General features: G+C 41.1%; 2 protein-coding genes across 2 annotated transcripts in view; one reads left to right on the top strand and one right to left on the bottom strand.

Moving 5' to 3' along the window:
* The first annotated feature begins 11 nt into the window (after positions 1–11).
* Positions 12–10,056, top strand: part of THBS1 (thrombospondin 1) — a 15,775-nt gene continuing 5,730 nt past the window's right edge. Inside the window, exons 1-15 of the mRNA XM_029964103.1 lie at positions 12–109; positions 831–1,408; positions 1,893–1,968; positions 2,211–2,407; positions 2,588–2,713; positions 4,216–4,309; positions 4,661–4,834; positions 5,213–5,389; positions 5,706–5,879; positions 6,066–6,193; positions 6,311–6,463; positions 6,981–7,199; positions 7,764–7,871; positions 8,225–8,384; positions 8,772–8,890. Of these exons, the coding sequence (XP_029819963.1) occupies positions 40–109; positions 831–1,408; positions 1,893–1,968; positions 2,211–2,407; positions 2,588–2,713; positions 4,216–4,309; positions 4,661–4,834; positions 5,213–5,389; positions 5,706–5,879; positions 6,066–6,193; positions 6,311–6,463; positions 6,981–7,199; positions 7,764–7,871; positions 8,225–8,384; positions 8,772–8,890 (2,553 nt within the window). The 5' untranslated portion in view covers positions 12–39. The remainder of the gene's footprint in view (positions 110–830; positions 1,409–1,892; positions 1,969–2,210; positions 2,408–2,587; positions 2,714–4,215; positions 4,310–4,660; positions 4,835–5,212; positions 5,390–5,705; positions 5,880–6,065; positions 6,194–6,310; positions 6,464–6,980; positions 7,200–7,763; positions 7,872–8,224; positions 8,385–8,771; positions 8,891–10,056) is intronic.
* FSIP1 (fibrous sheath interacting protein 1) overlaps positions 443–10,056 on the bottom strand; it is a 97,521-nt gene continuing 87,907 nt past the window's right edge. The window contains exons 14-15 of the mRNA XM_018082419.2: positions 1,815–1,998; positions 443–1,097 (exon numbers count right to left, since the gene is read on the bottom strand). The gene's annotated coding sequence lies outside the window, so the exon portion shown is untranslated. The remainder of the gene's footprint in view (positions 1,098–1,814; positions 1,999–10,056) is intronic.

Raw genomic sequence — 10,056 nt, 5'->3', positions numbered from 1 at the left:
GTGTGTGTCCCCAGGCTGGTTCGGAGACAGACCTTTGCCATGGGGCCAGCGACTGCGCTCTGCCTCCTGCTCCTCGTGCTCGGCGGCTCAGAGACCAAGCGCACCGCAGGTAAGGCCAGCTCTGTGCTGGTCCCGGAGCAGGCAGAGAAGGGGGAACAAAAAATAAAACACTTCTTTGGTGGCTGTTCAAGCAGATGGAGTTGTGCTCGGTGGTGAAGAGCTCCAAAGCTTTCAATGAACAAAACCGTTTCAACCTGAACATCAGGTAGTTGGGAATAGAAAAGTTTCTCTGGTGTGGAATTTGTGTAACCTTCAGAAATAGGAATGCAGAGTCTTCAGGACTTGAGTGTGTAGCATATCCACAGGAAAGGGGGAATATAATGTCTGAAGAAGGAGTGGGGCAGTAGGGTACCATCATGGTGCCATAAAGAAGCTGCTACTGTGCTTGCTGTCATTCAGCTGGATTAAGCAAGCTCACTTTCCTGTGTCCTAGCATAGGAATATTGCAGTCAGGACTTTGCTGTCTACTTCTCCTCTGCTACAGTATAACGAGGTGCCAGAATGGCTGCTACCTTTGTGTGTCAGTCAGCAGGTACCTGGCACTCCTGTGCTGACTGGCTCCTGTACAAGAATGCACATGTTCTGCCATGCTGCAGCTCCTGGTGGGACTGCTGCACCATCAGAGCTACTGTCTGTGGTCTGATGTGAGGTGCTCTGCCATGCACGACATGTACTAGGAGCCAAAATGTTAAGTAATTGTGGAAAATATGCACCTACTCACCCTTTTCTTGTCCTTTTCTCATGATGCTTCTCCTGATCTCTCTCTGCAGAGTCCAGGAATGATGATAACAGTGTCTTCGATCTCTTTGAACTCATTGGCTTCACGCGGAAGGGAGGTGGGCGCCGGGCACCCGGGGTGTACCTGGTGAAGGGACCGGAATCCTCCAGCCCTGCTTACCGCATTGAGGATGCCAGTCGCATCCCTGCTGTCCCTGATTCAAAGTTCCAAGACTTATTAGATGCCATTCATGCTGAGAAGGGCTTCATCCTCCTGGCCACTCTCCGGCAAGCCAAGAAAAGCAGAGGCACTCTCCTATCTGTGGAACAGAAGGATGGCTCTGGTCATGTCTTCAGTCTAGTATCAAATGGCAAGGCAGGCTCCCTGGACCTGAGCCTTTCTGGTGATGGCAAGCAGCAATTAGTGTCAGTAGAGGATGTCTTGCTAGCTACAGGACATTGGAAGAATATCACCCTATTTGTGCAGGAGGACCGAGCTCAGCTCTATGTGGGGTGTGAAAAAATGGAGAATGCTGAACTGGACATCCCCATCCAGAACATCTTCACTAGGGACCTGGCCAGCAGTGCCAGGCTCCGTATTGCCAAAGGGGGAGTCAATGACAACTTCCAGGTAAGACTTTCACCAAGGTTTTTGCCTAGTATTTTCAGTCATCTGCTTTGAAGGTGCATTAGCTACTCAAACAGCCTAAAAAGCTACAAAGACCTCTAAATCTAGTAAACTTTAATAATGGCATTTGAAGGATGAAGTATTAGATTTGTAGGGATGGAACTTTCTGCAGCAATAAGAAGGCACTAAAGCTTCAACACAGGTAGTTGTAGCTTCATTGCTCAGCTTCTTATGTGAGGTTCAGAAATTTGTGGGGGTTTTTTCTTCCTGCCTGGAGAGTCGCCAGGTTCTTGTGATCAAGGATGAGATTGTTAGGAAGCAGGGCTTCTTTTCATTAAAGAGACTAGAAAAACGTGTTTCACTTTTCCATATATCTGTCACAAAATTACTCTTAAAGATCTTACGTGACCTTCAATCTGTCCATGCAAGTGGTACTTCTTTCCCTTGAAGTTGCCGCAAGTAGCTGTAATTCTTCCTCCATCCACAGGGACTGCTGCAGAATGTGCGGTTTGTGTTTGGAACAACTCTGGAAACTATCCTGAGGAACAAAGGCTGCTCCAGCTGTAAGTTTACAATCTTCTGAATTCAATGACCTATTAAAAATAAGATTTCTCATTACATTAGAAAGACAAGTTGAAACAGAACTCAGAAGTATGCTGACATGCAAATCCACATTGCATAAGATATAAGATTATATTTCTGCAGGCACCCTCGTGAATCTGGTGGCAGCTGTTTAGCAGGTGTTAGCCTGGAATGATAAATGCACATGGTAAAAAATGCATTTACTGTCTGGTTTTTCTCTTAGCCACTAGTGCAATCATTACTTTGGACAATCCCATCAATGGTTCCAGCCCAGCTATCCGCACTAATTACATTGGCCATAAAACAAAGGACATCCAAGCAGTCTGTGGATTTTCCTGTGATGAACTAACAAATATGTTTGTGGAACTGCAAGGGCTTCGGTCCATGGTTACAACACTTCAAGACAGAGTTCGCAAAGTGGTGAGTGTTGGCTAAATTCATGGTACCTTTTATTAACTGGCACTTAGTGCATTAATTATAACCTGCCTTTTGAGAGGCTGAATAAACAGTAATAAATTTACTTTGACTTTTGTGAAAAACAATGTTTTCTGTATTAACTTTAAATATCTTCTCTTTGTTTCTTACACTCCCCCCCTCAAGACTGAGGAAAATGAAATCATTGCTAAAGTGGTCCAGATCACTCCTGGAGCATGCATTCATAATGGAATCTTGCACAAAAATAAAGATGAGTGGACTATTGACAGCTGCACTGAATGTACTTGCCAGGTAAGGTTCCTCACATCCATAAATCCTCTGAATAAAAACTCAGGAGGAGGAATTAACAGATATTTCTAAATTATATTCTTTGTTAGAAAGAGTGAATCATACACAGAACTGGGCATACTAGAGCACCCATAAAAGTATTCAGTTTGTTTCATTCTACTAGATCTCTGGTATAAAGGCAACTTTATACCAGCAGTGTTACAACAGCAATATTTTAGAAAACTGTACAAAACATTGCTCTGATATGGTTATTAACACCCTTTTAGTTACTTAATTTGGGGAATGCCTGAATTGTTTACATAAGTTCATAATTAAACTAAAAGTCAGCATCAATACAACAAATGTATAGTACTATTGGCTTTGCTTCCTGGAATACTTTAGATCTATCTTCTGCCCTCACTGAACCTTCTGCTGGCTTAGTAGAATAAGATGTTCTAGTACTCAGTAAAGGCACTTAAACTTGGGGTGTTTATCTAGCAAATGTTTCTAGCTGTTTCCTATTAACTGTTATAGATTATATGGAACAGCAATCCCTTTCAGATTTCAGGTTTACTGTTTAAATCCCAGGATCACCTGGGAAGATATCTATGCTTTGTTTCACTTCTGCGGAATGTTGTAAACATACACAAAACATACAGTTTCAGGGTTTCTTTAAACTATTTGCTTGTTCCATTTAAGTATACCCTAGCAAAAGCTTCTTGGAGTACCAGTCTACCAAAGAATGGGTTAACTAACCTGCCAATCCTTACAAATTAAAAGCTATTTGTATGCGTGCAATCCAAGGCATCTCAAATTCTGCATCTACTTTAGCTCTTAACATCTTTTGTCTTCTAGTCAGCAAATAATACTGACTTCTGCATCTGCCTCTTTCCTACCGACCTTCTTACTCAGTGTTAGCCGTAATTGCCTTAATCTAGTCATTTGCTTGGGGAGACTAAAATAGTAATCATGAGAGCATTCTTCTGACCAAGCTGCTACCTTCAAGAAACAAAACTACAGACTGCCCTTTAGTTCTCATTGAGATTGGAGGTGGGTGTTCTTACCCTGCCTGTTTGGCTTACAGATCAAAAACCTCTAAGTATAAGTTATAGATTTCATAGCTCTTGAGCAGAGTCCACTGAACTCATTTTATCTCTACCATATAATTAGCTTAAATCCATATTAACTGAAAAGAAAGTTGGCTTCTCGTTCTTGTTTTGTTTCCTTGAAGTCTGACCTTATACTTTGGGAATCACATAATAATCCTTTACAGGATCTGCTAGCTACTCCTGATAAACTTCTGCAAAACAAAACCAAAAAATAATGTGTGAGAATGGAAATGAGATGAAGTTTGATGAAAATGCCTGGGACTACCCTTGGCTTATATTAGCTCTAACTACAAGGATCTCTGTTTTAGATACGCTCTTGAGTTTTAAGTGCTGCAGAAAAGATCTCTGTTATTTAACCAGACTCTAGACATTGTTTATATTCCACTTGCTTATTGCAATTCTCACAATTCTTTATAGAACTCTGCTACTATATGCCGGAAAGTGTCCTGTCCTCTCATGCCTTGTTCCAATGCCACTGTGCCTGATGGGGAGTGCTGTCCCCGGTGCTGGCGTAAGTACTTAGTTCATTCGTGCTTCTGTAGCAGTTGGCCTCATCTAACTAGACACATGCTGCTCTAAAGTATCCCACAACCGGATATACAAGGATAACTTTGCACTGCTGAAGTACAGTTAGTCTGATACCTCTTTGAAGTTAATCACTTAGGTGGTGCACGTTCAATATTTTCTACAATGCGCAACATACTGAAATATTTGAGTTCATGGCTTTTATCTTGTCCAAGAAAGGAAGGTGCATGTGGCTTTTGAGGGCAGCTGTGACCTTTTTAATGGAGAGAGGTGTGGGAGAAAAGACTATGACAAAACATGTACATGGAGTCTTATTCAGAGCTGTATCCCTCTGCAGCTAGCGACTATGCCGATGATGGATGGTCTCCTTGGTCTGAATGGACCTCATGTTCTGTCACATGTGGCAACGGAATTCAGCAGAGAGGACGTTCCTGTGACAGTCTCAATAACCGCTGTGAAGGGTCTTCTGTGCAGACTCGGACTTGCCACCTTCAGGAGTGCGATAAGAGATGTAAGTACTCAATCTACTCATGCTGGTAATAAAACGTAGGCTGCTTTTACTGGCTTGATGTTAACAGCAAAGATTACCATGTAGTTCTGTTGCTGATGTGGATCGTTGGCTTCTAGCTTTAAGGACTTTTATTAATCAGGTCAAGGGGAGCACATAGTTTGTGCAGTAAACAGGCGTGTTTGGGCACTGTTCCCAGGACAAAATTTGACACCAGTTTAGGTATGAAATTTCTTTAGCAACAGAACTTGATCTGTGACTGTGCGGAGACTATCCGTTATACATGAAGTCTTTGGTGCAGTTCTGGTACTGGCTACATTCTAGGTGCTCTGCAGCTGAAGTCTTCAGAAACTATTAATAACAGACATCTCTCTCCTGTAGTTAAACAGGACGGTGGCTGGAGTCACTGGTCACCATGGTCATCATGTTCTGTCACTTGTGGCACGGGCATCATCACTAGAATTCGTCTCTGCAACTCTCCAGTACCACAGCTGAATGGCAAACCTTGTGAGGGTGAGGCAAGAGAAAACAAAGCTTGCCAGAAAGATCCTTGCCCAAGTAAGTATGTCATGGTGATAACTACTATTTGGTAGGTTAAATGGTGAACTTCCAGAGTAGTTGCTATATAACCTAGTTCTAGTATTCTTCTCTCTTTAAACTTAGAGGTGGGCTATGTAAAACCTCACAGGTTAGTTTCAGATGAAACTAAACTATTTTCTATGCCTCCTCCATGGAGCCCATTAATTCTGTCACTTATGTTGGAACAATGTCTGAAGTACTCTCACTACAAAAATAATAGTCCTAAGCAGGTAGAAACTAGTTGTAGCACTGAATTTAAAATCATACATGTCTTCTAACTTCTGTCTTCCTTTAGTTAATGGCAACTGGGGACCATGGTCTCCATGGGATGCTTGCACAGTGACATGTGGAGGAGGACTTCAAAAACGTAGCCGTCTCTGCAATAATCCTGAGCCTCAGTATGGTGGGAAGACTTGTGTAGGTGAAGCTAGAGGGACTCAGGTCTGCAACAAACAAGACTGTCCAATTGGTGAGTATCCGTTTTCCCATAAACATCTGAAGATCGTTGACAATCTTGAAAATATTGATTTAAAAATTTTATGTAAGTCTGTAAAACATAAGTGCTAGAATTTTAAACCAGGATATAAGCCAAATAGAGTACCATAGCAGCATGGTAAGAATCCCTCACTGTAACATTTTCTCATTTGTTTCACAGATGGGTGTCTGTCTAATCCCTGCTTTGCAGGGGCTACATGTACCAGCTCTCCTGATGGTTCCTGGAAGTGTGGTGCCTGTCCTGCTGGCTACCATGGTGATGGTGTTCACTGCCAAGATATTGATGAGGTAAGAAGAATATAGCTTGCTCCTTGAAAGGGAAGGAAGGAAGATGGAAAGGGAGAATAGAATCAGTGTTTTCTAATGCTAACTGTTGTTCTCCTCTATCTCAAACTCCTATTTCAGTGCAAAGAAGTTCCCGATGCCTGCTTTGTCTTCAACGGAGCGCACAGGTGTGAGAATACTGAACCTGGGTACAACTGTCTGCCTTGTCCACCACGTTTCACTGGAACACAGCCATTTGGTCGCAGTGTTGAGGATGCCATGACTAACAAACAGGTATTGTCAACTTGAGAACTGTTCTGGGTTATGAAATCTCACAAAGCTTCTAAAAAAAAAAAAGCCACAACAGAAAATAACTATGCTTTTTAGGCAAGAAAGACTTGATATGTCTAATAAAATACCATCTTCTGTGATTCAGAACAGAAGGAGCATTAAGCAGTTTCTATTGGAGTTCAAAATGAGTTTTAAATATAAATGCTTTCCCCAGCCATGGAGGGTTCAAATGTTATACACAATTTTAGTTGTAATTTAGGAGTAAATCAGTATTCCCTAATGATACAACAGTATGTGCCTCAAAGGTATCTTAGTGCTTGGTTCCATTTGAAAATACATAAGGTTTGAACAAGAGAAATAATTAGTGCCAAGAATGGTACTGGAGTTGGGGACTGGAAGAATGTCATGCATGAGGCTTTTTTCCTGATTGAAGGATAAGGATTTATTTGAATTTCTGGGGGGAAAAAATGAGGGATAAAATGATGTTTTTAGTGAGTTTAATTTCTGTATGGTCTTCTAGGTCTGCAAGCCACGTAATCCATGCACAGATGGAACACATGACTGCAACAAGAATGCCAAATGCAATTACCTTGGCCACTTCAGTGACCCCATGTATCGCTGCGAATGTAAACCAGGCTATGCTGGTAATGGCATAATATGTGGAGAAGATACTGACTTGGATGGATGGCCAAATGAGAATCTTGTTTGTGTTGCCAATGCCACTTACCACTGTAAAAAAGTGAGTTTATCTTCTTTTCCCATCTACCATTATAACAGCCTGACTATCTAAGAAGTGTACATAACTTGTTAGGTTTGGGGTATAAAGCCAGTCTCTGTCTAGTTGGGGATATTAAACTATCTTGTCTGCAAATAACCCTCTAGAGATAGAGGAGGTGTAGAGATACCATTGTCAAGGCATTGCTAGGAGGCTCTTGCTGTTGCTGTATTGCTTTATATATTCTTGCAATATGGGAAAAGGTGAAGCCTGACACAATTATAAACACCTGTTGTAAATGTTCTAGGAAAATTCTAGTTTAGGCTATACCTATATCAGCTTTGCTCTTACATATAGTTATCTCTAGAGGAAGAACAAAAGGGTAAGATTCTTAAAAGCAACCCAATCTTTATTTTAAGAACTATTTGCACTGTGGCTTTCTAAGACTTATCACACTAATGACTAGCTTAAATTGAGAGAATTACAGTAAGATAATACCTACCTCGTTGAGGTATTACATGTTACCTGCTCAAATCCCTGTTGTATTCACACCAGGAGTGAATGCATCTGTTACTTTATCCTTTCTAGGATAACTGCCCTAATCTGCCTAACTCTGGGCAGGAAGACTATGATAAGGATGGGATTGGTGATGCCTGTGACAATGATGATGATGATGATGGCATTCCTGATGACCGGGTAAGACAACAGAAAAGATAGCCTTTGAGAATGTGGCTCTCCCATTCCTCCTCCTAAAGGTGGGGTCTAGCTTCTGACCCTAATCTTAAGAGAGGACCATAGGAAATTGCTGGCACTGACAGCTATCCTAGAAACCTTTGTCCTGCAGAGTTATGCATATCTAACTTTCTGCAGCTGTTTGAGCTTTGGAAGTGAATTTTCATTTTTATTCAGCCATTCTTACACTCATGTAAGCAATGGGGTGTTTTGAGATAGTAGCATTCCAGTCTTGAATGTTTCCCTGCCTTTATTTCTTCTGGTTAAAGCTTTAATTTGACTGTTTTTAAAGCTTGACTTCTGTCTTGCTATTTCAGGACAACTGTCCATTCATCTACAACCCCCAGCAGTATGACTACGACAGGGATGATGTTGGTGACCGCTGCGATAACTGTCCCTACAATCACAACCCTGATCAAACTGACACTGACAACAACGGAGAAGGAGATGCATGTGCAGTAGATATTGATGGAGATGGTAGGTGGCCTCTAATCACTCCCTTAGATGGTTTTCTAATCACCGAAGAATCAAATGTACCACCGTACCACTGATTTCCTACAAAAGTTTCATCCCTGAACACAAGTTCTCCCATGGCAGTTTCAGGACATGAAGGCTACTGAAGGAACAGTTAGGGCTAATGGAAATTCACTTTGGAATGTATACATTTTGGCACAGTTCAATTCTAGCTCCAGTCTCACAGGCAGTAGGAACAGGCAGAGCTAGTGATGAGTCAAGTTTTCAAAACTTTCAGATGCTGTTCAAAATGCTTTCAAAAATGTATCAAGAAGTGTGTGAGGCTTTACAGAGTCTTCTGCAGCATTTAGATGTCTGACTTTCATTCATGAACTTTTCTTAATTTTGCAGGGGTGCTTAATGAAATGGACAACTGCCAGTATGTCTACAATGTAGACCAGAGGGATACAGACTTGGATGGTGTTGGAGATCAGTGTGATAACTGTCCACTGGAACACAATCCTGACCAGGTAGGGGATTTGCATTGTGTAAGTAGAGGACTGGTGTGATAAAAAATATATATGTTGTGTGTTGTAGAAAATATTTGAACAAGTTACACCTTAAATTTGACTTGTCATAAATCATTCTTAGTAATTTCCCAAATAGTGCGTTTATCAAATAACATGCCCTCACAGTTTGAACAGCTGTTAGGTATTTTCTGAAAAGTAACTCTAGTGAAGATCTGTGAGACTACTGCTTGTACTTGTCTCCTAAACATTTCTTAGGTTTTTTAGTTGTGGTGATCCTCACAGTGAGAATATGAAATACTTCAGGAGTATTGTATGAAATCTAGGTAGTAGGAACTACCTTCTTCATAGCCTGTAGCGCTCTGTTTACTTAGACACAAAGTTGCACTTCAATCTTTGTCTCTTAGCTTGAGGCAACTGCATTTAAGAAGATAATTTTTATACCAGCAAATCGAAGGCAGCACAAGTTGATTTTCTCTAAGGAAAAGGCATATTCAGACAGTTTTAAAATTCCCTTCATAAGATACAGGGGGATCCAGACTCTCAGACAACTTACTAGTTCAAAAACATTTGAAGGCAGAAGTGGATAAAGCCTGTGCTATCCTGTCAGTTAAAAGACTAAGTTTAAGATCTTCAGGGACATGTTTGAAGGGTTAGAAAAGCTAAATAGTGGAATGTAATGTAGTGTGGTCACATAGCCTAAAAGCAGTGTTACTCAAAGGTTTTAAACAGATAATATAAAATTTCTTAGTCACTGTCACTTGTTTTACTACTTCTCCACCTGAGGGAGGGAATTGTCTGAAGATCCTTTCAGGCAACATTTCTCTTATGACTTTGAAATCTTAATGTAAGACTCTAATGGCTTTCCAAACACTTTCCTAATCAAGATCTAGAAGTGGAGATATTAGATTTCAAATGGCAGAATTAGTACTATTCAAAATGTGTGGTATGCCTCCTGCCTACACCAACACCAGGGTCATCCACCAGTGTTAACAAGACAACTAGACTAAACCTTGAAGCAACCTCAGGGATGATGGGATTGTTTTTATTTCAGAAGCTGGTTAAGCAAATGACTGGCTAAAATATGCAATCAGCAAGCACAGCAGTTAATGCAGTCCATGGCTAAAATATGCAATCAGCAAGCACAGCAGTTAATGCAGTCCATGGCT

This window comes from Manacus vitellinus, unplaced genomic scaffold (genome assembly GCF_001715985.3).
Source record: "Manacus vitellinus isolate BGI_N305 unplaced genomic scaffold, ASM171598v3 scaffold_6_pilon, whole genome shotgun sequence".
Lineage (NCBI taxonomy): Eukaryota > Metazoa > Chordata > Aves > Passeriformes > Pipridae > Manacus > Manacus vitellinus.
The sequence above is the reverse complement of the archived record's forward strand: the minus strand, read 5'-3'. Positions and strand labels throughout refer to the sequence as shown.